Source organism: Hetaerina americana, unplaced genomic scaffold (assembly GCF_022747635.1).
Source record: "Hetaerina americana unplaced genomic scaffold, ioHetAmer1.1.p SCAF_11, whole genome shotgun sequence".
In the NCBI taxonomy this organism is placed as follows: domain Eukaryota; kingdom Metazoa; phylum Arthropoda; class Insecta; order Odonata; family Calopterygidae; genus Hetaerina; species Hetaerina americana.
The window spans coordinates 44,888,586-44,915,597 of NW_027286181.1; the positions used below are offsets into that span (position 1 = coordinate 44,888,586).

General features: G+C 35.5%; 3 protein-coding genes across 4 annotated transcripts in view; 1 reads left to right on the forward strand and 2 right to left on the reverse strand.

The window, feature by feature from the left end:
* The first annotated feature begins 98 nt into the window (after window positions 1-98).
* On the forward strand, window positions 99-9,383 carry Ercc1 (DNA excision repair protein Ercc1). 2 transcript variants are annotated; one of them, XM_071599629.1, is made up of 5 exons: window positions 99-270; window positions 550-704; window positions 947-995; window positions 4,104-4,291; window positions 6,606-9,383. In XM_071599629.1, the coding sequence occupies exons 1-5, from the start codon at window positions 255-257 to the stop codon at window positions 6,867-6,869; spliced, it is 672 nt and encodes a 223-aa protein (XP_071455730.1). In that variant the 5' UTR covers window positions 99-254; the 3' UTR covers window positions 6,870-9,383. The 2 variants fall into 2 exon arrangements, with proteins under 2 accessions (XP_071455730.1, XP_071455729.1); XM_071599628.1 differs by having other exon boundaries at window positions 947-1,144; window positions 4,106-4,291; window positions 6,606-9,382.
* A 1,932-nt stretch (window positions 9,384-11,315) lies between these two features.
* Slmap (Sarcolemma associated protein) lies at window positions 11,316-17,466 on the reverse strand. The gene is made up of 2 exons (XM_071599632.1): window positions 17,163-17,466; window positions 11,316-16,903 (listed from the first exon to the last, which is right to left on the reverse strand). The coding sequence occupies exon 2, from the start codon at window positions 16,586-16,588 to the stop codon at window positions 14,252-14,254; it is 2,337 nt and encodes a 778-aa protein (XP_071455733.1). The 5' UTR covers window positions 16,589-16,903; window positions 17,163-17,466; the 3' UTR covers window positions 11,316-14,251.
* A 2,765-nt stretch (window positions 17,467-20,231) lies between these two features.
* Window positions 20,232-27,012, reverse strand: part of nudC (nuclear distribution C, dynein complex regulator) — a 144,092-nt gene continuing 137,311 nt past the window's right edge. The window contains exons 5-7 of the mRNA XM_071599633.1: window positions 21,172-21,366; window positions 20,582-20,784; window positions 20,232-20,398 (exon numbers count right to left, since the gene is read on the reverse strand). Of these exons, the coding sequence (XP_071455734.1) occupies window positions 20,347-20,398; window positions 20,582-20,784; window positions 21,172-21,366 (450 nt within the window). The 3' untranslated portion in view covers window positions 20,232-20,346. The remainder of the gene's footprint in view (window positions 20,399-20,581; window positions 20,785-21,171; window positions 21,367-27,012) is intronic.

The following is a 27,012-nucleotide window of genomic DNA, read 5'->3' on the forward strand; positions in this document are numbered from 1 at the left end:
GACTAATCCTAACAACGTAGGTACGAAAATCGGCATAACCAATGAAAACTACAAACAACACAAGTTTTTACGAACAGCTGACAGATGACGGCGGGAGAGAATGACTCTAGCGGCAATGAATGTATTCATGCGTGTGGTATCTGACTAAAAAGTGGATTTATTTATCCACGATGGAGTATTGTGCTTATTGTTGCCATTCAGCTTTAATTATTTGCGGCAGATTTTATTAAGCAGAAATTAGTCAGAAAAACAGGATGTCTGCCTTTGCAAGTAAGCTGAAAATTTATATTAACAAGCCAACATTCATCTAACATCCAGGAAACAGTTATCTAACATTTTTCAAAGAGCTATCGAAGGTTGCATGTATCGTTTGAGCTATCTTCTAGGTAATAACTAGAAGTGAAGGGATTTTTATTAAGCCATTCACACTTGCTAAATGTTCCTACATTTGCATGCTTGGAACAATGGTTCAGGCAATTTAAACTATTTTTTATATGAGTGAGCCAAGTATGTTCCAATTGCTCTCAATATTTTTCCTTATTGTATTAGGAACTTTCAGCGATTTAAAAAAGTCTGAGTTCTATAAAGAACCGGAAATTAATGTTGCGGAAGATCAAAACAAGAGGCATCCTTCAACGTCCGCCGCATCAGAAAACAAAGGCCATTTGTCCTCAGTAAACAATGTTCTGGTTAATCCGAGACAGGTACGTACCTGTTTGCTACTCTTATCTTTTGTGGATTCCAATTTTGTTGTAATTTTTGTCTGTGGTGTACGGCAATCGAATATTATGCTCTGTAACTATGAATTCAGAACTCTGGCGAAAGAGGTTTCTGAATAAAAACCTGCTGTCTGAACACCCTATCGTATTGTGGATACATTTTAGTATGCATGAATTAGCATTATCATTCATAATCATATATTAATGTCTAATGTAATATTTTCCAGAGGGGCAATCCATTGCTGAAGTCTATCAGAAATGTCCCGTGGGAATTTGAGGAAAGTTTGGTTCCAGATTATGTAATGGGACAAACCAGTTGTGCATTGTTCTTGAGTCTCCGTTATCATATCCTAAACCCTGACTATATTCATGAAAGACTCAAAACTTTAGGAAAATTATATGAGCTTAGGGTCCTTCTTGTTCAGGTAATGTTTTTCTTTTCTAATTTCGAATTACCTATCTGTTGAAAGCCATGGACTATTTCTTCAATTTACAAGCCCTTGAAGAGTCATATTTTTTTAAACCAAAAATTACATACAGCACAATATATGAAATTATTGATTGTAATAAGGTATTTATTGAAATTATATCATAGCATGCTCTCTAGGGTCTTATCTACCGCACCTGGTTAATTCATTTGTAGCTTTCAGGAACAGGGCCTGAATGTATAAAAACTGAAATTCTATCTTATGTTGCCTACCTACTCATTTTTTGTATTGTTTGAAAAATTTCATATTTGTTCTTTTTCTTCAAATCATTAATTTCTCACGCTTATTTCATGTCATTAGTGAGATCACTTATGGAAAGGAACATGCATATAATCTGAGTGTATATGATTGTTTTGTAATTTTGAGAAGTTGTTCAATGGACTAAATTGGTAGAATGAATTTATTGCGGAGAATTTGAATGGACTGGAGAGATGGTAGACTTATCCATAATCTGTACATGTCTCCTACTGCTTAGAAAGAAAAGTAAGACAGTGAGGTCCATTATAACCCTTACCTTTCAAGTTGTATGGGGAGAAAATGGCAAAAGTGGTAAGGGAAAAACTGAATGTAAGAATAGAAGTTGGAGGGTAATTCAAAAAATTAAGTTTGCCAATGAATAAGCTGTAACCAATCAGCCAAGGGGATACAATCATTGCCGAGTACGTTGGGAAGTCACTGTGATAGGTATGTCATGTAAACAGAACTAAGGTATTGAGGTTCTCTAGAAAGAGGAAAGTTAAGTTCAGTTTAACTTTGGAGGGTAACAACTAGAGTAGTGGAACAGTTTACCTATCTTAGAAATGTTTTGGATCAAGATGGTTCAAATAGTATCGATACAAGAAGAAGAGTTGCATTTGGTGAAGAAGCTTTAACATGGAGGAGGGAATTGATGACAGAGACATTGAGTAAGGAGGATAAATAAAGAATTGTGAAAACTTAAGTATGAATTATGTTTTTGTACTGTGGGGAAACTTGGTTATTGAAGCAAGATGATAGGCATATACTAGAGCATTTTAAGATGAGAGTGTGGAAAAGGTTTGAAAAGGTTAAATGGACAGATGGGAAATCAAACAAAGACTGTCGACTGCCATGTAATAATTTAATCTGAAGCTTTCCAAATTTGTCAAAATATCACATGTTATGTCATCAGTACAATATTTAAGCATATTCTACTTTTCATTGAAGTCAGTAAAAAAAGATATAACAAGAAACATCTTGCACGGTATTCCCTGAACCAGGACCTGAGCAATGACCTAAACCTGAACAATCCACCTCTACCAGTAATATTTTATCTGTAGCTTGCTCTGTGTTGACTATGCTTCTTCCTACCTTTTTATTCAATATCACGGCAACCCCTCATTGGCTCTCATCCTATCCGTGTATATAATTCTATAACTGTTATGCCAGTAGTAGTAGTTTTTAGTACAGTGTGGAAACATGGTCATTGAAGCGGGAGGATAGATGTAGATTAGAGGGTTTTGAAATGTTGGTGTGGAGAAGAATGGAGAAGGTGAAATGGACCGAAAAGAAAGCAAACGAGGAAGTACTTGGTATGGTGGGCGAAGAAAGGGGTTTGTTGGGAGAAATCCTATGGAGGCCGGAAAAATGGATGAGGGGCGTAATGATCGGCAGTGGGATGTTGAAGACTGTAATAGAGGGGAGAAGGTTAGGCAAACAAGGAAAGGAACAGGATAGGGATGTTGGATGGAATGAAGTACTCAGAGATGAAGAGGGAACTAAATTTATAGTAGGTTGCTGGATTTTGTGTTTGTTAGGAGTCACAAAATATTTATTTGGTAGTTGTGTCCTTCCAAAAACCTACCTTAACCGGTAGATTACCTTGTAATAATAGTAGTAATTATGGAAGGTGACTGACAGCTAAGATCATTTGTGCTATTGGGGATGGATGGAAAAGGAAGGGCGGAGAGAAACCCAGCACCAAGAGGTCCGCAGTTAACTTCTCTTCTGACTGATGTTGTACTTACTCAAATTGCTCTCCACAAAGCACCTCAAGTAGAGATTGAGATACCACCGAAAAATATTTGTTAGGATTTGAACCCAGGCCCTCTCGTTGGGAAGCCCATACATTGGCCACCTTGATCCCCTTATTATGATGGTAGACGTAGAGGATGATAGACAGATGGCAGGGTAATATAGGTAGATAAAAAAGAGAAGGATAGAGAGCATGAAGTCCTCAGATAGGATACCAAATGAGGAAGTGCTAGATATGCTGGGGGAGGACTGAGGGTTGTTAGGAGAAATCGTAAGGTGACAGGAAAAATGGATGAAAAGCATATTGATCAGCAGTGGAATGTTACAGACTGTGGTATAGGGTCGAATATAAGGCAAATAAGCAACGGGCAGGAATAGGATGTGAATGTTGGACAGGATGAAGGGAAGTAGAAAGTATGCAGAGATAAAGAGGGGCTTGTTGTAGAGAAGGATATTGGGTTGCTTTTTTTTAGGAGAAACAAAATATTTATTTGGTAGTTGTGTCCATCCAAAACCTACCTTTACTGGTAGATTACCTAATAATAATATAGAATTTATTAACTCTGTTTTGAAAGGTAGCTGGTGATTAACCACTGTTCTTTGGTGATATTTATATCCTGAGGAGAATGATCCCCAGCCATTAATAAACTTCTCCGGTATGCACCCCTACACAAAACCCATAATTTTAGTTACATATTTTTTATTGGTGGGAAGCAGCACCTCAAATCATTTCTTGAAATATTCAAATTATAAGTTATAGTTTGGATAATGCTTCATAGCTAGTTTCTATCTGTAATTTAATATTTAAAAAATGGTGATCATATTGCAATGTATGCAGTTTTTTAGCTAGCATATGTTATTCTGTGAAATTACCATGTTAACTGGAATAATTTTTACCTTTTATAGGTGGATGCTCAAGACCCACATCATGCCCTTAAGTACCTCACCCGCGTGTGCTTGTTGGCAAATCTCACTTTAATGCTAGCTTGGAGTGCAGAGGAAGCTGGAAGAATAATTGAAACGTATAAGATATTCGAAAATAAACCACCAGACTTAATTATGGAGAAAAAGGAAGATGATCCTTTCCAAAAAGTTAGTTCCTCTACTTTGAAATTCCTGAACAAGTTTTAAAAGTGTTATCATGCCTAAATTATTTACTTTTGACGTTAATATTACAATAAAAGATAAATATTTCTGTTTCACATTTCCCTTACATGAATGAAGTTTGACTTTTTTTATTTAAATTCTGGAAAATGTTTTTCATGCATCATTCCATTTTTCATTTGAGGGTGGAATATTAAAATATTGAAGATTGTGGTGGTCATATATTCTTTTCTGCCCAAATACTGAACCAGGTCTTTTTTATAAATAAATGAAAGGACTAACTAATTTATAATGAATCGGTTCCATAAAGTTACGCCAGAAACCATTAAAGGTCTTTTTTAGTCAGTCTGTTACGTCAGTACATAAGAATTTTTTAGCCAAACCATAGTATTCCAAGTCTATATTTTAACTGGTTCAGTCATCCTCTCTGCATTTTGCACTCACGCTGCAATTAATTCTACATCACTAGGATTTCCTTTGATGATGACCAGGGAATCCTTTCCACTCCCACTGCATGGCACAACACACAGGCCCAGTTGGCCAAGCATCTTAGTTGCCAGGGCTCATTCTAATAATTGTATCCATCTGAAATTAATATGTGGGATAAATGACTGAGGTGGTTTCCTGTTGCCTTCCTCATCAGTGATGGTGACTGTTATAAATGTTTTCATGGAAAGCTACAGGAAAACACCTCTATTATTTATCCCAGAACTTTTTAATGGACAAAAATATGAGAATCAGTTATGAAAACATGGAACTCGGTTCACTTAAGCATGCATTGTGCCAAGTAAGGGGAGATGCAAGGCTTCCATGGTTGTCATTACAGAATCTTTGCAAAGCATAATTAACAGCTGCGGCAGAGTAGAAGACACACACGAGTCAAACCAATTAGAATACAAACTTGGAATGATAGGAATATGTTAAGAACAGGAAAATTAGAAAATATAAGGTGGGGGATGGAGTGAGGAAATAGGTATATCTATTTAAGGGCTCTCTTAGATGAGATGGAAGGATGGGGATACTGGAGCAATAGTTACCGACTAATAAAGAGCAGAGGGATAGAGAAGTAAGGGCTGGTAATATTATTGAATAAAAAGGTTAGAAAGAATCATAGTAAAAATAGAGCAGGCAACTGATAGAATATCATTTGTAGAAGTAAAAGCTGAACCACTGAACTAGTCATTTTTCAGGTCTATATACCACCAAGCAATCTTCGGGAGGAAAAACTATGGGAATAGAATTAAAACACAAGGGTGGATAAAGGAAGAGATGGTAGTGTTGTAGGGGACCAAGGTCTAGGAAAAAGAATTAAACAGAAAAAGAGTATTGCAGGAGAAATGGTTTTATCATGACAAAGATTTGGTTTAAACATCATTATAGGCATAGGTATATCTGGAAAATAGCTAAGAACTCGGAGATAATTGCATTATTGTTGTTAGGCACAGATTTAGGAACAGCATTTCCTGTTGTGTCACTTTTGCAGTTTTGAGATAAACTATGGAAGATGGTTTAGGAAATGGAATATAGGAACAAGAAATAAGTACAAGGAAGAATTAGAAAAAAAATAGGGAGATGATACCACAGCAAAAATGGGAAATATATCAAAAAGGGATCTCAAAAGCTGCAAATAAAGCTCTAGATATTAGGAAAATGACTAGGACACCATAGATTCCAGATTTAGATAATTAAGAATATGACCAAGAGAAGGATGTAGAGAGGGAGTTATGTATAAGAAGTACAAAAAGTTAAATGATAACCTGAGAAGGGGGAAACTAAAGAGTATCAGGATATAGCAAGTTTACATTGGAAGGGTGAACTTAGGGCACTGTTCAGGAAGGTGAAAGTACCGACAGGATATAAGATAATAATAACAAGGTTTGTAAGATTTCGTAGGATAAATCCACTCTTTGCCAAAGTGGAGCATAGGCTATTGGTATCGATCTCCAAGTTAGAGTGGTATATAGAATACAATCCCCCAATAAAGTAGTGTTTAGAATACAATCAGGATGTATTACTTTGTTTCATAGATTTATTGAAGGCATTTGATAGAGTGCATTGGGAAGAATAAGTCAATCTTTCGCAGAAAATAAGAGTAGATTGGAGGGATAGGAAATTACATTATATTATTTGAAGTAGTATTATTTCTTTGAATAGCATAACTTTGATCTTTTGATATGAGTGTAATTAATCTGGAATGAAAGTTATTCATTTGAACTGATACATAATTTGGTGTTGATGTTAATGGCATGGAATATATTAAAATGTTCACATAAATCTATACTCTGTGTTTCTTCTATTGCAGCTGATAAGTGCTCTTACTTCTGTTCGTTCAATCAACAAAACTGATGCAAATACACTTCTATCTACTATGGGATCAATGGAACGTATTTTAAAGGCAACTAAGGATGAGCTAGCTCTTTGTCCTGGACTTGGGCCGCAGAAAGCAGTCCGGCTGCACAAAGTGCTTCACATGCCTTTCATTTGTGGAGTATCACCAAAAACTAAATTAGCTCCTGTTAGACAAGTGTCAAAGACAACTGAGGAAGAAAATACAAAAGATGGGTGACATATTTGTGAAAACTACTAAAACTACTCTACCCAGGGAAAGTAATTTTTACACTGTGGGAATGCCAAATTGAACATTTGTTCTAGTTGTATGAATATTCATACTGCAATAAGGAAAGGTATTCAACAAGTTACCTGAATCATGAAGTCTTTAGACTTGAATTCCTGTGCTGTAAAGTAAACTAACATTATGACCCTATAATTTATTGACAGATTTTACGAGTGAATGTGAGTTTGAAATGTAGTTAAAAGGAATTAATGTTTCATTCATTTAATGATGGAGTTTTTCTTTTGGGAGCATTGGAATCAATTAAAATTGGGCACCAGATGAGGTTACTCATTATATATTAATATTTCAGCATTTTCAGTGATCGATGTAAGTTTTGATAATCAGAATCCATATCATTTTAAGAGGTTACCCATGATTTATTGTCGCATTGTTTCCTCCGCTGAATGGTGACATGAGTAATGTTGAATGATAAATTAAAGTTTGTGCTGATTCATTCCCGGATGCTAATCGGAAGTTCTGGCCCAGTTTGTGAATCCTTTTGGTAATCAGGCCGTCTAAATAATGCACGAATCTCAAGAAAGCTGTTCAGTTTATTTCTTAGTTTGTTTGTGAGCTTGCCTATGAAGAGAATTCAACAAAAGAAGTCATAAAAATACTTTCATGTCACAGTAACCACTGGATCAATTGAGAATTAAACATAATGGTCAGGCATTCAAGTTCTAAAACTTTTGTCTGTATTATTTTACTATGGTAGTATGGGACTATCTTGCACATAAATAATTAGCAATTGGCGAATAAGGTAAATACTAACATCCAGAAATTTTGAAGGATTTCAGCATTCAAATCGGATAAAAGTTTGGATATCAAATCTACCAAATCTTCTGTAGATAGCTTACATATTTAAGGTGTGATATTCTAATTGATTATGAGACATACAAGCCAGTGGGTTATTTCCCCTCAGAATAATACATACTTCTCTCTTTGTGTGAAAGTGTTCACCTCTCTCTGAAGTCACCCTCAATTGCAAGTTGGCATTTCCATAATTTGTAACATCATTTGATGCACGAATTTTCACTTAATGTTCTACTTTATTTATTAAAAATTACTTCATTATATGTTCGAAAATATGAACTTCCAAATAAAACATTGACTTATTGGTCACATAAATTGTGAAATGTGTGGTAAATTTGTCTAGTAAATACATGCGAGGAAATGCTTAGTAGACAGGTCTCCTTATATAATTTCACTGTAGAAGATTCCAAAACCAACCTTGGGTGAAATGAAGTCATTTTTGAAAAATTATTTAGGAAGACAGAAAAATTGGCCTCTTGGAAAGAAGTTCCAATTATGGATGTGTTTTATATTAATTTAGTTATTCTGGCCTCCCCTATAACTACTACTTCAAATTTTAAGCCGCAAGTGCTCTCGAATGAACAAAAGGAAACTTGCACGTGGATCTGCCAAGAGCTTCTTGACCTTGTGAATGAGGATCCAAAGTTTTTAGATACCCACCAGACGTCTTCCTCTTCCCCCACTTCAAATCTGTGCTGAAAGGATGCCACCCAAATCAGTGGAGGCATTACAAGCCATGACAAGGGAGCTTGGCAACATTCTGGGTGCCGCCTGCCAGGTGGCACACGAGGCATGGCAAGCCCACTGGCAGCAATGTGTGGATGCACAAGGGCACTACTTCGAAGACTTTTGAGTGAATTTATCATTTCTGGCAACAATTTTTTTTAAATCTACTCACTCCTACTACTTTTGGGACTGACTTATAGAAGTATATTTTTATATGTCGATTAACATTTCATGAATCGTGAAGTTGCGAAGATGATATCACGACCTTAAATCTGTCTTCCCAATTACTTGATAAAAACTAATATCAAATATAGGTTGATTCAGGGAAACATTTTCACTCCTTTGTCACAAAAGGCATTTCATTCAAGTGCACTCTTTATTATTTTTATGAAAACAGTTTAATGCCTTATTATTGCATTGGTAATCTACAATTTGAATGAAAGAATCTTATTCTGTGGTTCTGTTTTCTAGTTGATCCACTACCTACATTTTTGGATTTCCTCCTTAATTTCGTCTAATTAGCTTGAATTCTGATGACATCATTTGACAAGCAACTGAATCATGTTGAATGGATTGTGCAAACGGTTTGTAAAGATTCCTTTTGTTTGACCTATTTATTTGCTATTGGACCCTTATCTTCTCTATTAATTCTTATATTAGCTCATTCATTTTATTCTCTTCATTCACTTCTTGTTGCTTACGTGCGTCTACTGTATATTTTATTTCTCAAAATAAGTGAATGTTTTTGTGGTGACTTCTTATGTTCGCTTTTACTGTAAAATGAGCTCATGCTGAAATAGACCCTAATCTAGACTTTTACTAAACAGTTAATGTCTTCAAAAACTTACCTGTAATGTTAATGCCTACATTACTGCAAAATTATTTGAAAATACCAGAACTGCTCTGATATATTCCCTTCTAACTTGATTTTAAATAAAATACTCTCAATCGCTATGCTCCTGCCTCTGTCTTTATTTTTCTATTCTAATTAGACTAAAATGTCCATTATACCAGTTTCTGCTCCTTGCAGCCCTGTTAAAATTAAAATTCTCCTCATTCTCTTTACATTCTTCTCTGCTTTTTACGCCATTCTTATCCTTCCTCCCCAATTCTCCCTTCTTCCTCCGAATCCTGAAAGCAGGCGAAGATAATGCCATTGGTGGCAAAGATCATGGAATCACTTTTTTAGGATGTGAAAGGCATTATGCTCATCAACTATCTTGAAAAAGGTAAAACAATAACTGGGGAGTACTATTCTAACAAAACTGGATGGCAAACTAGTTAAAAGTTATGAAAGCAGACCCAGCTTTTAGGGGAATACAAACATTTTCCATCACTACAGTGCACCTACCCACCAAAGTGTCTTTGCAATGGACATATTGAAAAATTTGCCCTGAAAAGTGCTGAAACATCACCCAATTCCCCAGATTTGGCTCCCTCCAACTTCCACCTCTTCCAAAAACTCAGAAGTTTCCTCCCTTCCTGAAGAATCTCAAACTTTTTCAAAATATAAATTGTCATATTTATAATCAGGGTGAGAAATTTTCTTATCAACCTCAAACATTACCTAATATATGGTTTTTTTATGTGATCTCAACAGATTTAGTGCGATAAAACATTACTTGAGTATCCACATGCCAAATAGCGATGTCGTTACCAATTACGCAGCATAATGATGGTTGGTAATGCAAAATGTCAAAAAAGTGGTGTAAAGAATCATTGCACACAAAAATGATTCTAACATTTAGTTTTTTCTAATGCACTTACCTCTATGCACCTCTAAATTGAACCTCTATTTGAAATAACCGCAGAGTATATCTGCACATAAACATATAAAATTTAAGTAGGATAATCCTCTAGCGTGGGTTGCGGTAGTCCAGGGGGTAAAGCGTTGGACTACTGACCAGAGGGGCCTGGGTTTGATTCCTGGGCAAAGCACTCTGGGCACCTGCTTCTCCACCCAAGCTATGTGATTTTTCAGGTACCAGGTCTTCCAGGGAAACCATAAACGGCACAGGGAAAGGAACTGGTCCTCCTAACCTGCTGTGTGAATATTCACATGCCGTCGGTCTGAGTACTGGGCGAACTCTACCATCACCTACCAAACCGACCTTTGGGTTGATTACTGTGTGTTTATGGTTTAATCCTATAGCTTTTTGAGAGTTGACCAGTTTATGGAATAAAGAGGAAAAGATAAAACAACCAACACTGCTCACCATAAATACATGCAATACAATGCATGGTCTAGAACCTTTATAGCCTGGACAGTTATCTACGATAAATGAAAAAGCAAGGAAAAAAAATTGTTTTGCTCCATTTTACCATTGCATTTCAGGATTGAACTTAACACCTATAAAGAACTTCACAAAAGATAGGAAAATCATCAACCTATACAAACTCAATGTATTTAACTTTTTTAGTTAACACTAAATACAGTGGCAATGAAATAAGATTATAGGTTATTGCCACACCTTGAAGAAAATCTGAAATTAGTATTACTTTTAATTAGGATAAAAAACATCTATTTATATTGATATAGTTCAAACCTGTGCAGCAAAACAATAGATTGGGGTTGCCATTGCTAAAAAAAACATTTTAAATGACAACAATACCAATTTCAGTCAGCAAAGTTAATAGAAATTACCTTAACTGTGCAAATGAAAGAATCAGGAAGGCTTCAGAGCATTAACCATGAGAAGTTTTGAAGCCAGGAGAGTAGCCACGTCAGGACATTAGGAAACTCATTGGGGATGCATATTGATTTAATTAAAATTAACGCATGCAGATATTTTTCATGGTTACTGTAGAAATATGACATCCATATGATTTTTTGTATAAAATTTATTACAGAAACTCCAACAAGTTTTTCTAGGCCCATTTGTCATTTAGGTAAGAAAATTATCATCTTCCTAATATCTAATTACATTTGTCATCACATTCTAAACATTAGCTACTATTTCAATGTGCCATGAAATAATTTGGAGGAAACAATTTGCACTCAACCACTTGTTTCGATGGTTTTTCGAATATACACTTAATTGCTTCATTACCTTTGAAACTTTTGTTTTCCAATATTAATTATAGCTATGTAATTTTCCTTACAGAAAATACAATACTAAATACTACTAAACATACAGGGATTATATTTTTTCACTCATATTTAATAAATTTCAGGTAGATAAAAATGTCAGAACTCAAACAAGGATTTTAAAATAAAGATCCTGAAGTTACTCAGAATACACATTTCGGTGGATTTCTTAATCAAAATCCATTTTGACTCAATTACAAAGTTTTTCATCAAATTCCGAGAATCCACAAAACTTTGATAATAGCAATTGAGTGCCCCAATGAGCAGGAAAATGATTGCCCTGACTTTGAGAGTACGTTTCAGGGAAGTGTAAACTGGAGATGATGGCATGCAAGTGAACAATTGTTCCAGCCACAATACCATCTGTTTTGAACTTTCACTGCCTTTCAGCCTTAAAATAAAGATACTCTCAATGCCAGTGACCTCATGGTCCTGCGTCAATATCATAAATTCACAAAATCATGGGTTCTACATAAGAATCTTGACTAGCTTACACAACTGAACAGATCAGCATTCACAAATACTTTTGGTAGTAGCCATTTTAGGTTATCTTAAAGAATGCACTAGTGCAAAACAAGAGAGCTTTCATTCCAATGAAACAAGTTCTATTATAATCTTCAAGAATTTCAATTCTTAAGAGTCAATAACAAGACACAGACTGGTGCCTAATTTTTTACTCTCTAGTAAAAATTGCAATTAAGACTTCTATTTAACATCACAAGGGTTTGAAATTTAGCAAAAGTATGTTAAATGTTCTCATAATTAGTTTTACCGTTCTTTATTTAATAATGAGAAATGGCAGCATAGTAGCATTAACATTCAGGAAAAATGGAATTTGATATTACACACTGATATTTTCAAAATAAAGTTCTAAGAGCTTAATAAGTGATGGACGGATATGCTTATGCATGTTCTATTATTTCCATACTCATACAGAAATTTAAAAAATAAAACTAACTATGAATAGCTCTCATGGCATAGTGAACTCCAGTGGTCGTGATGAATAAACAAGATTCACTTAGGTCAAATGTTATATTAAAGATATGTCTAAAGTATGAAATTAAAGTTCAGAGAAATCAATGAAATTAACTGAAAAAAATGCCACGCGAAATGAAAATTCAAGTTGTCAGTTGAAAATGATACATATTTCAATAGTAAAGTGATACAATTACAATTTTGGAATAAACTAATTAAAACTCTTTATCCCTGAATTTTCATAAGCGTTGCACTTATTGAAGGAAGCTTTCCACACTTCATATAAATTGAGTTTTCAAAATTGCCTTAAATTCAAGTTCAACAATAGTCATTTTAACTGTTATGCTCACTAATGTTCCCTGCCAATGCCTACACTAATTCCTGGCATTACCTTACACCTGAATGCAAAGAAGATATTACTTTCTCTACAAGTAAACACATAATTTCCCTCATGTTGTGGGATCTTCTATGAACTTCTCAAATTGGTTTAGGTAACAGAATCTGCTATAATTGCACTCATAAATGCCAATAAATTTATGGCAAATTAATCAATACTATGTCTATGGGAATAAGGAAAAATTGAAAAACTGCACTAAGTATACCAAGCATTCATTTCACTTCAATCATAATAGCACTGACATAACCATTAACTCCAACAGCACAAATATATAGTTAATGGGCAAACACTGTTTAACAGCAAGGTTCCTCAAATAGGGCCATACACATTCCACACATTCATTCTGGGGCATTTGATTAATGACTTCAGCCTGCAATATTAATGCTTGTTATATTCATTGGCACTATAAATTTGTAACATTTTTTTGGGCACGGAAATATGCATACCCTAATGTGTCACAAACTGTAAAGGAAGGAAGAGAATTAATGCTTTTTTCTTAACAGCCACAACTTTGTTCCCTTAGCATTAATATTCCTTTACATAAAATAATATACAGTATTTTCTAATTCCTATACATTAAAAAAATGCATTTAGAGCTCATAGTAAAAAATGAATGCGTACACAGACAATGCGCTGCAATGTTTCATCAAACTTTATCACCACTGCACGCAGAATGTAAAAACTAATCATCTTACACAAATAAATAATTTCACCCAACACATTACACTGATTTCAAAGGAGCATAGGAATTAATGGCTAGTGTTACATACATAAAAAACTGTACCAGGTAAAGTTACTGACAATTAAACCAAATGCTCACAATTATTGATTTTATTTTTAGAGAATGCAAGTGGGGTCACAAATAAGGACAGGTAATATTACAAATCACAGATAGTTTAGACTGACAGTGAACAAATAAAAACATATCACTGAACAGGATTGTAAAATAATAATTTAATTTCAAATTTTGGAAAGCTGGCAACAATAAAAAAAAACACAATAACATACTTTAATCACATATTTAAAAAATAATTTGAAAGTCGCAATATAAATTCAATTAACAAACTCATTAACACCAAGCAATTTCTCTAGTTTCCTTTGCAGTATTGCCGCATTTCCATTTCATCTGCAGACCAATAATTGCAATGATTTGCAATTTTCAACTTTTGATTCCTTAATAGCAAAAAAAATCTAAAGATCAAATCTTGGTCAAAAAAATTGAATAATATACAGTATCAACAATATAGTGCTATATAACAAAGTTTGATTCTCACAAAAGTTGACTTCAATATGCACATTACAAAATTATGACAAATGTAAAAATGTTATTACACATTAGGAATCTGATCCAGTTAAGAAGGATAACGCAGGATAAATGAGGATAATAAACCCCAAAAAAACAAGAAAGGGGGCCACAGCAATAACTAATGCAGCATAAGACTGCAAATCAAATGGTTTGTACTTTTCCTTCAACAACTGCAGATCATGAGCAAGCAATGTTTTCTCCTCGTTGCACACACTATACCTCTCTTTCACTATAACAAGCTCCTCTTCTATTTTAGCTATTTTACGAACATTGTCCTGAAGTTGGCTCCTACACTCCTCATATTCCGCCAGGAATGAAGTCGTTTGCCCACTCGAAAGTTTACTTTTCAGAACATCCACCTCCTCTTTGAACTTTAGAAGACTATTGTTTTCGTCTATTAGCCTACATTTTTCGCTTCTATTTCTTTTAATCTCCATTTCCAAGTCGGATATTTTACAATGGAGCAAGGCACATTCACTTGTCAGTCTCATTATTTCTGATGAATTTTTGTTGTCATCAGTGGAACTTTGATTAATGTTAATGGTATCTAATTCACCCTGCAGTGATTTAATTTTATCCTTCAACTGCTCTGCTTCATTTCTACTTTGTTTTACATTTTGCTCAGCAGTGAATAAGAGCTTCTTGCTGTTCTCTGCTTCCTCATAATATTTGGCACTTAGTTCCTGTTCAGACTGCAATGATTCCTTAAGGCTGGTTACTGTTTCAGTTGAACTGTGAATTTTTTCCTGCAACTCCAAGATGAATTTTGACTTTTCTTTCATGCGATTCTGAATGAGCTGCATCTGCTGTTTCAACTGATTGGAATCATCACCCTCCAGACCTTCCTCAAACCCCTCTTGAGTAAACATTTCTTCCAGTCCACAAACTTTGTTGTTTGGTTTCCCTTCTTCCTTACCATTTTTCCTGCTGTACTCTGAACTCCCACCCTCAGGTGTCAACTCTGCCAGGCTTTTGCTATCCATTAGACAACCTTCCAGCTTAACTTGAGCCTTGTCCAAATCAGATTCATTATTTGTCTCGGGAAGCTCATTGGAACTAACAGAAAATGTGTCGTCATCACTAATTTCAAGCAGCTGAACATCATACTTTGCTTCCTTCAAATTGGGATCCTCATTATCATTATTAATACTGTCACTATCAATGAGGGATTTGAGTTTAGAGCATATCGAGGACATTTCAATTTCATTGCTACCTCTATCATCTTCAAGAGCTTTAACTTTTGCCTGAAAAGTTTTTTCAGCTTTAAGGTGTTCCTCCAATTGTGATTTGAGGTAAGTCTTCTCTTGGTCCAGTTGTTTCTGCATTTCTTGCTGTTGCTCTTCAGCGGTTTGTAGCTTTGCAGTAAGTTCTTCCACTGTGAGCAATTGCTTCTTATACTTCTGAGCCAAATCCTTTAAATCATTCTGACTTTGTTCACATAAAATTTGCAGGTATTCACATTCTTCTTCAGTGGTACTCAAAGTCCTTTCCATTGTTTTCAAGTTTTGAACAGCTTCTAATTTTTCTTCAATCACTTTTTTGATTGACTGTCTCGCCATGTATTGATAACGATCCTTATCTTCAAGCAAATCACACAATTCATTTCTGAGTTTGTCCTCGCCTAAATTTTTGTAGAATGCTTGCAGTTTATTTTCTAAGATTTCAACTCGGGATATCAATAGGTCTTCGTCTATAAGAGCTTTCCACCCCATATTTGAAGCCTCTTGGGTATTTACGACCAATTGCTGCAGTGAGTGCAATTTAGTCTCCAATACCTTCTCTCTCTGCAATGCTTCTTGAAGATACGAATTCAGTTGATAAAGTTCATCCAATTGAACAGCACCAACGAGAGTAGTGGAGCGACTGGCCTTAGCTTCTTTACCATCAGGAAGGTACAACTTTAAAGTAGCAACTATACAACCATGAGTTACCTTACGCGAATTTTCCATAACATCTACACCAAACTGAACTATATCACCTGAACATACTTCCTGAGGAGTCGATTCTTCCAGACTTTTACTAAGACGCTGATTATTGACGAAAGTCCCATTGCTACTTTTTGTGTCCTGCAAATAGAACTTTCCATTTTCATACCAAAATAGGGCATGGTTTCTAGATAAAACTTTACAATCAAATATTACATTGTTTGTTGCAGGGCGTGCACGAGCCACTGATCTCCCTACTTTAACTTTCTGATCAAGGACTAATCGTCTTTCTTGAAATGGGTGAGAATTTGGTCGACTAGTGAGAATAGCCCGTGCAGACATTTTAATGTTAGTGTCTGTATCGCTGCACTGTTTACTTAACAGTTTATCAGTAAACGTGCACGAACCATGCTTAACAATCACGGCATCTGACACAACCATTAAAACTGTGTATTATCGTTATTTCATTACATATAACGTCTCAAACACTTACGGATTAAAACTTGCCACTGTTTGTTTCTCTCAAACGCCAAGATGCATTTTACTTCTCACTTTAACAACAGCTGTAATAAATCCCAGAAGTTTAGGCACTAATAACGGTCACTTTAACTTTTTAAAGTTTTAAATTCTTTCACTTGTTTCATAATCATCAGTTTGATGAATCAGGTCCAGAGAGCAGTAAGCTGGCACATGCGTCAACGAAGACAGACTGCATTTCTTTCTTATCATCAACGTTGATATTCTCCCGGAAAAGGCCTGGAAGACACCGCTGTATTACCAATAAATAATGGCATTTGCAAGCCCTTTTTCCAAGGACAACGTTAACATATATAATTGATTTATGGACTCCCAGGATAAGACAACAAATGGTTGACAAATAAAACCACTTCATTAAGTTTAAATACTAACCAAGAGCTCTCTCACATCACATAAAAACTATTATTTTACATTTTGATATGATTAACGCAGAGCAATAACTCCCAAGGACATGTAATAACTAGGGACGGCCACTCACCTGGCTTCAATACGTTAAATTTGCCCTGAAACTCACACTCAAATGCAGATTCCTTTGATGAAACAGCGATCTTGCTCACGAAACCATTGGTATGCTATAAAATGTCTACTCTTAACCAGATGCAGACGTGATGTTTTTTTCAATTATTATGCACATTTCATATTCCACGCATAAAAAACCCAGGGTGGATGAATGAATTAAAGCGACTACATTGGCTATCACTTCGCAATTTGAATTTCTTCTTATGGAATGTTATAGAAAGTGAAAACTGAAGCCCCTCTTCTCATGATACCAACACTCCCCGATACATATCCACCAGTTTCTTTCTACGAACGTATTTTCTCACGTTAGGTGGCACTGCAATCATTTCCATTTAAATTCGTCTGCTGAGAAGGGGGCGTGTACATGGGATTCATGGATCATTATCAAATTCATTTTAGTGCACTTCAGATAAAAACCTGACCAAAAGAGTTAAATGGTTACAAAGTGATATTTAATTTAAAAATAGCTGTCGAATTCGATTACCATTTTCTTGTAAGTAAATATTTTTATTTGATGTGCTATATTAGCCATTGCTCCTCCATAGCCAAGATAAAAGAGCAATTGACGATGGGAAACGTGATGGTGGGGTGGCTAACGTTCAGACTTCCCACGGTGAGGACCCGGGTTCATATCTCTGGGGCGGCAGATTTTTTTCGCAGTGGTATCCCGATCCCTGCTAGAGGTGTTTTGTGGAGAGCATTTTGAGTGAGTGCAACGCCAGCCAGATGGAGCGTTAAGCTTGGTGCCTTTCGACAAGCAACGAGACGGCTACTGCCGACGTTGGTAATGGTTTCACTCCACCCTTCCTTTCCCATCCATCCCTAATGGCGCAAATGACCTTAGCAATCGGTCGCCTTCCCGAAAACTACTAGTTATTAGTGCAACTGTAATATATACTGCATTTGATTTTTGTACAGAGAATCAATACAGAACTAGGTCTAGGAAGAACATGAACCAAAGCACAAGGGAGGGATGCATGATTTCATTCATATAGACAGACATTCATGTATGTGTGTATGTATGTGTATATATATATATATGTGTGTGTGTGTGTATATATATATATACACATACATACACACACACTCTCAATTAAGAATCCATGAATAACATCTCTAATTCTCCATCACGAGGACTATGGAATGAATTATTTTTCTCGTCTACTATTTTTTTTACTATTTTCAAAGCTGCATACTTTCTAACTCCTTTGATTCCATCTCCTCCCCCTAGCTTGCTTGCTCATCTTCACATTGTCCCTTCTATCACATGCCAGCAAAATTTATCAAATTAAAAAGGTAGGAATAGCATAAGACATACATCCTATCCTGTACACTCCCTCTAGCCTGGCCACAGTGAGCCTGGACCCCTGGTTAGATAAATGAATGGCTTACAAAGCAAATACGTATTCAAAATGCCATCCCATATCAATAATTTGATAATTGATGCTTTATGTTTTCATATTTATCATTTAAAAGGAAGTAAAATTAATAAATTACTGACTTTCAAAGTTTTGTATCTATACTTACTGAAACTTAAACAAAAGATATGACTCAACCTCTGGAGTGTTCATCATCAGATGCTAGCTGGTTTGAGTGAGATAGGGTAATAAGGATTCAGGCACAAAGATAATTCCTTTCACTTTGATCTATTTCATGACCAAAACATTTTTATTTTACATATTTTTATTCAAGAAAGAGAAATTATTTAACTTAAGCTCAATAACTTTGAAATAAGCAATGAAAGAAGACATTTCACAGCCCTTCCTTCAGCAACATTTGTAATTGATACAAGGGCATAACATGCTACATGAATGAGAGAAATTTTCCCTTTATATCTAATGACTGCATTGTATGTTACTTCTCCAGGGCTTTCTATAATACATAATCAATTTGATATTTCATATAACACAGGGTGATTCAGAAGTAGCGTTCCAATTTAGAATGGATGGTTTTAATCAATAGACATTATATATGGGGTACTTTCCTAAAGCATAGGATTTAAGGAAACTACCAAAATTATGATATGCTCAGTCTTGGTGTTGCCACTGCCTGTGATACTGAGCAATTGAAAATTTTGAAATGGTGAATTTCATTTGCTAAGTGAGCACATGTGTTTTAGAGTCATAAAACGAAATCTATCAAAGAATTTCAGAGAAACATTTGTATTCAGCAAGCTTCCCAAATTTCTACATTATATATTAATGGGCAACCAATTTAGATTAGATCTCGTGCTAAATGTGCCATAAAGTTTTATTTACCTATACCCTAGATTTTATCACTGCCACAATTTGTTAATTTTCCATAGCAAAATAATTGTATTTAATTAAATATTTGCATGTTAGAGATCCATTTATTAAAAGTATTGCCAACATTTCACCTCAATTAATAGTTGGGCTGCAGCAAATATTTAAAAGCTAAAAATTTTGATATTTTTACATTTCAATTTTTCATACAAGAATGATCATTTGCATCATTAATTACAGATCCAACATTTGGACAAAATCTGATGAGTGCTGTCAGGCGGTTTAATTTTGTATGGAATCATCCATAGCCTAAGAAAACCTGTCTTGTCTTCGTGGTTGTTTCAATTCTATTGACCACTTAGAGCCATTCCTTAGACTGGAGGAGTAAGGTTGATTCAAGGATTATTTAATAAACATCTAAATTTGCATCAATTTTCTGTCCCATTGTAACTGGAATCTGTTTGTAAGAGGTGAAATAGGTATACTATTTCACATGTTGCACAGAAAAATAGGCGGAGGTGGGGGGGTAATATCAGTAAAACTCTGTATAATGCCATTTTTCTGTTAGAAAACACTAGGTGGAATGATAAGGTTTATTCACCAAGACATGTGACAGTAATTAAGAATAACATTTGTGACCCTGAGATATTTTTAACTTCATTATTTCTACATATCTAGCGTCATCTTGTTATTGCATTAAGTATTAGTTTGTGAGGCCTCAGTACATGCCTATGGTGCCAACAGCTTGAAAAAGCCTTTTCTGCAGTGCATTCACACAGCATATCTTCATGATTGTAACATTTGCATTTATTTAGTATAAAATACAGCAATACATTTTCAAGAAATGCGATGGTAGTAAGAAATTATAAGTATTATTTTCTAATTGTATGAATTATCATGTTAATTAAATTTGCATTTAGAGAAATCCATTTCAGGATGCTGCCGCATGAATCTGAAATGAAAAAAATTATAATTATTTACTGAAGTGATAACATATTGATAATAATGATAATTACAACAATATTGTTTTTATTATGTCCAAAAGGATTAAAAAAATATTTTATGAGAAATAAATTATATTTAAACGCACAAGTTAAGTTGAAATGCATCTTAAGGAAGAGAATGACTTATTTACTTTTGTAAGATGTCTTGCTTCTTTTGGTCATCAGATGTAGGCAGTCCAAGTTCTCTCTGGCGCTGGTCATACATCATCTTCTCCACAAGACCTCTAGTTTCACCATCAAGATCAGATAACTTTGATGGCTCAGGATTTATTTTCCGGGTGCTTATCTCTGGATCACTCATCACAAGCCTTGCCCACCATTCCATTTTGTTAACCTTAAAAAATTACAATATTGATCTTAAAAATTTGCATTACTATATAGTTTTGCACATAACAAAATAAATGTCTAGCAACTTCTTTAAGACAATTTATCCCATCAACAATTTTCATGGGAAGGTCAACACAAGCCAATCTCGACTACATGGCAATTGTGAGAATGACAGCTCTTTACTTTGATTTACTTTTAATCTGACCATGAGGTACTGATGGCATGACTAGATTACAAAATGACTGCTGTAAGCACTTGTCTCCATGAACTTCAAATGTATCTCATTATTGAAGTATGTGACAAACAATTTCACATGCTCTCATATTTTCCATGACAAAATATTGTCAAGGGATAGACCAGATACAGAGTCAATACATTAATCAAAAATTCTTACTTTCTCTAGTGTTAGTAAGACAACTTTTCCATCTTCTAGGACCCATGATGATTCTTCCACTTTCAGGTCAGCAAATAGTTGACCTTGGAGCAAAGGTTCAGCATTCCGTAGTCCACAATAGATCCGACGCTTCTCAATCTCGACTGTCACATCTCTCGGTTTCACTTTAAAATTCACATTCAATGGGACACGCACCTGGACAATAAAAGAACAACACATGAACTACTATTCCACAGAAAAGAATTTAACATGGAAAAAAGATTTAAGATAAGGTGGTGCAAATGACACAATGGAGTTGTATTCATGTTACTTATGTGACCAACACCAAGTGCAAATTTGGAGCTGTTTACCTCTCTTAGGATGCATTTAATGGATATCGAAACCAATAGTTATCTCGGTCAAAACACAATTGCATGCATGCCTACTTATCAGCCAAAACATAGGTCACTGCTTTTTGAAGTTAGAAAGGATTTTGAACAGAGTTTCAGAGTTTAATAGAGTATTTTCCGCCAAAATATGCATCAGGTTAAATCCAGAATTTAGATGATAAAAGAATAAATATTAAAAACCATGGAATTTTTGCCACTCTGCTTCTTATCATGAAAGAGAAATGAGAAAATCAATTTAAAAATAAACAATGTTAATCCACAAAGACTTAATTTACACTTCAACTTTAACAGAGTTGTTTACTGTAAAATGCAATTTTTTTCTCAATAGCACTAATACGCAGAACTTTCCACTGGGTGAATACTATTGTCTTTACTTTAAAGCATTGTTAATAATTAACCATGAAATGACAGCAGTGATTCATTATGTTCCTACTCCCAGCAAGGGATAGTTTTCCAATTTTTCATGTTTTTTACACTCCCAATTTTTGGTTGAGGATGATTAACATTAGGGCAGAGCATGAAAAGATTATTTTCATACAATTATGCCATCTAAAAAAGTTTTTATGGGGGGCTGAATTCATTATTAAAATTCTCTCTTGGAAAAACAAAAGACTGGGGCATTTCTTAAATCTCTAGGTGAAACTCACCAGAGTGACATTTTCATCACACCCAATTAGAATTTTGCACCAAATATGAAACGCTTAAGGAAATGCTGATAAATCAAACAACCTGAGACTGAGTCCAGCACAACCAAGCATAAAAAAATAAGTATATTACTATACTTAAATCGTAACATTCATAAATAATAAATACTCATGAATTTCACAGATATGCTTCCCGTAAATTGACCGGGTGAACCTTGAACTTTGAACTACCGAACCCAATTTGAAAACGAGAGGAAAGTATGGCATCAACTACGTGAGATACTCGTACAGGAGTTAGCCATTGGGGTCACTGATAGCGAAGCCATACACCTATTTGCTAAGTCTAGGTGAGTATGTAATGGATTCATTCACACGCATACTTCGGCCGTTAAAGGTCATCTGAACTAAGGGACTGCTAATTACCACATAAAAAATGAGTTAAAAATTCATGACATAAAAAAATGATCGACTGTAACAGCTCATCGGTTCGCCTTACTGGTGACCTAGAAAATTATTTCCCTGCAGCAAACACATAAGGCTTACTTGACACGTAGCTTCAATAACTATGGCTCGCATTCCGTTATTTTAGAAGAAAAACTTTCGACTATGGTAACAAAACCGGGACCGAAATGGCCAAGAAAGAGAATTATACATCGCAACCGCGAACTTGAGATAATTAATGTAAGATTCGTAAATCACATTATAAATTGCATTATTTCGGGAGGTCGTATCTTGTAAAAAAAAACCTAGAAGACTGCTCGATAAATGAATGTCAATTCGAAAATCACATCAAAATGTGTACTCCAGCCGTAAGAATACGAGAAAGAGAGATGAAAAGTCGGAACGGCTACTGAATTAGGAATAATACTATATGTATAGGGGAAGCCTATATTTGTATACTTAAAGCCACTAATCGGCTGGCAACGGAAATTTTCGATTTTTTTGAATACTGAGACTATGCTGAAGACGATTAACCATTGCCTGAGACTTCAGAAATGGCAAGACTAAAAAAATACCTATTATTTTCAATAGTATTTAATGTGCACACTATATTACATGTGAAGAGAGAGATCAGGACGCTTGCCAACTTTGCTGAATACGCTCAAAGATTTTCCAGGGAATTTTCCATTTTCATTGTCATTTGACAGAGTAAATTCATTGCCATTTGACAGGGAAGGCTTGTTCATAAAATATGGGCAAAACAATCAACACCCTTATAGGCTACATAAGCAAAATAACGAATCAGATAATGCATTGATTGATAGAACTGGAAGAGTCTATATAGCCACGATAATAAATACGCATTATTGGTTATTTGAGGCGTGACTTAATTTTATAAAGTTTGAATTCCACAGCATTTTATTTAGACACGACCCAGGTTTCGCGCCTAGTGCTGACTTTGAACGCTGACACCCGGGTCGTGTCTAAATAAAATACTGTGGAATTACAATGTTATAGTTTTCCATTATATAATACACATCAATCAAGTTCAAATTCAATAAATTCTAACATTCCGCGTTTCTCCACTTTTAAAACTTTCATTGTTGACTACCTGAATTGCATGACTCGCTCATGAATTTTACAAGATAATAAATTACGATTTATATTCCATTGCACATTCGGCTATCACAAAGTGGTGACAAAATGAAAGTGTTAATTGACTTCAATCAACGGTCGGGCTTTTGTCTTGTCTGCCAGTCACGGCTAAGAGCTGGGGGAAGAAGTACAATCATTACCTACAAATTTTTGCTGGGTAACTGTTTCGTACTTTAGATGAATTTTCGGGTTTAAGATAACAAAAATAATTAGGATCTACCGATGTAAGGTTAACATACACCAAGTTTAGACGCGAAACTATTTTGCAAGGGATCGGTTGGTGCGGTGGCTATCATACTGGCGTCCCACGAATGTTGAATATTTTTCAGTGGTATCTCGATCCCTATTTGAGGTGCTTTGTGGATGGCACTGTGAGTGAGTACGCCGTCCGTGGGATGGGACGTTAAGCTGCGGATCCCTTGGTGCCTTCCGTAAAGAGTCAGCTAACGCCGACGCCGGGTTTCTCTCCACCCGTCATCCTTTCCTGACCATCCCTAATGGCGCAAATGACCTAAGCTGTCGGTCGCCTCCCCTAAATATTACTACGATTTTGCATCCATGCCGTTACCGAAACGCAAAGGACGTTAGAGTACATGCGTATTGTCGTTGAAAATCTTAGACACTTTAGGCATATAAGGGTCAAATGAAGTTTGTCCGAAACGTATTGCTAGAACTTTACGACGTTTTTTGTTTGATAACCGGCATGGGCAACACACTTCAGGAGTTGAAACACCTGCACATCATCAATCGTCATTGTCGAAACTTGGGCATAACCAATTACTCTACAGATATGCATGTTAACCTAGGGAATACCGTATGACTGAAATGAGATAAAGCAATTTATGCTGAATAATAGTTTCAAAAAGCATATACTTCAGTTTAAAACCAGCTAAATAACTTGAAATGGTACTTAATTGTACGAGCAAAAAACATAAAATACAAACTGGAGGTGGGACAATCGGGCTTCCAGGATTATAAGTATTTGTTGCGTTTTCCGTAAAATACCACAAAAATGCCTGTTTTTCATTTCACGTCCCCTAAAATCAGAAAAGCTACACCTAAGCAACGCGCAGATAACATTACTTTTTATGCATTTTAATGAAGTATATCGCAAAGAAGGTGGGATCGGTAGTTTTACGATAAAAATTAAGCAAACTCACAGTGGGTGACAAATATAAGTGGACCTAAAAGATAATCAAAAGGATGCCATAAACTAATTACAAAATTCCTACGGAAAACTATCGATAACATTATTATAATTTGTAAGATTTATTAGTCACGATAATTATTTAATCAAGCTGCGTCCCTACGGTATCAAGGCCGGTCGCTTTCGCGGCATGTAGGATCGACTTTGAACCAGTGGCTTAGGTAACAACCCGGCGCATGATCACGCATAAATTATTTTTTGAGATGGTTTACATGAGATCCTGAAAGAATCTTGTTTTAGAAACAGAAATGGATGCGACGATTCTTAGCTGAAAGCATAAAGTTGGCAAGTTAATGTGACGGTAAAGGTTCGAAAGTGATAATAATTAGTAATCGCGTTAGCTAGCCGACATGTAATTAACACATGGGTAGGTACAGAAACAATCACTAACGTAGTACATCTCATACTGATGAAAGTAGTTACATTCAAACTACTTTTAACCAAACAAACTTGTGCATTTTACAGCAGATTATTTCCTGTTATTTGAAATTGCATTCGAGTGAAACAGTAACAGGGGCGTAACAGTAAGGATGTTAAGAAAAGACTGGTAAAAATGATATGGAGCGTGGTTTTGCACGGCTTGCAAACTTGCATGACGAAACAAGACGATAGGCGTGGCCTGGAGACTTTTGAGATTTGGGTGTAGAGAAGGATGGAAAAGGTAAAATGCACGTAAAGGAAAACAATCGAGGAAGCAATAGGTATGGTGTGGGAGGCGGAGCTCAGAGAAATCCGTAGGCGACAGAAAAGGTGGATAGAGAGCATTTTAACGACGGGGGGGGGGGGATACTGAAGACAGTTCTAGAGGGGAGGACGTTAGGCAAGCGAGGAAGGGAAAATAATAGGATTGCTGGACGGAAAGACGGGATATAGAATGCATGCGAAATTAAATAACAGTTTGTTGTAGCGTGTGGTGTCAGGTTGTTCCTCGCCGGGGGAGGTTAAGAAATGTAGGCGTCCCCATCTAAAGCCTACCTTAAACGATTATTTAGGTAACGAGTACAGAAGTGTGTAGTCCATCCAGATCCATCGTAAATCTATCCTAAGACATTCGACTTCTACTAATAATAATAATTCTGATCTCCAATAGTTTTGGAATCTCAACGCTACAATCCTTACCACCCACAATTTGTACTGCCTGATCTTACTAATACACAGTTCGGAGTTTTTAGAATTATTAACCATATTAATTAGGATAATAAGCAGTAGAAGTTGAAAATGAATGAAATACTGCAAATGCCTCAATCACCATCGACACAATTGAGGTTCTGAGAGAAATTTTTATTGATAGTTGGTAAACTATGCGATTTAGAGTACGCACAGTCGTAGATTTACGCGTATGTGTACAGAAACTAAGGTGATAACCCAAACCTCGGCAATCAACCCCGAGGTTGGTTTGATAGGGGAGAGAAGAGCTCACTTTGTACTAAGCCCAACAGCATAAGTGGCTTTGCAACACATGGTATTTCATACGCTCCACGTTTTCATGTTTTATCGATGACATCTTTATTTTTGCGTTCCAGTTTCGACAAGTTGAAAGTGTAGTAAAAAGAGACCCTGAATTTATCCGTTGGAAGCGCGTTGGCGCGCAAGATATAAAAAAAGTATTTCTAAAAACCAAACAACTCTGAGTGACATTAAAAAAAATAAAACCAGGTATTAAAGAATTTCCTTAACGGCTACTAAAGTAAGCCAACAAAGTCTACAAAGTACTTAAGTTTAACAAAAACACTCATTACACATATATTCAACAGATTCAGGCGAGATGTAGTGGAAGTTCGTCATTACGAGAAAAACAAAATTTGCACTTTTCCACAGAATTTTTCAGCAAATCTGTGGAAAAGTACAAACTTTGTTTTTCTCATTACTTTTACTTATAATAAAATTAACATCCATTGTCATGAAATGACGATAGGTCTTCCTCAAAGTCTGTGAAAGCCGTTTTCGAACGATACCTTACTTACGAGAAGTATATAGTTGTTCAAGCACAACAGGAGAACATACA

Bases quoted from the DNA above. Each gene is read 5' to 3' on its own strand.
- Ercc1 (XM_071599628.1), top strand. The intron at 1,145-4,105 runs GTAATGTTTTTC...TACCTTTTATAG, and splicing joins TTAGGGTCCTTCTTGTTCAG to GTGGATGCTCAAGACCCACA. The intron at 4,292-6,605 runs GTTAGTTCCTCT...CTTCTATTGCAG, and splicing joins AAGATGATCCTTTCCAAAAA to CTGATAAGTGCTCTTACTTC.
- Slmap (XM_071599632.1), bottom strand. From the start codon at position 16,588: ATGGTTGTGTCAGATGCCGTGATTGTTAAGCATGGTTCGTGCACGTTT.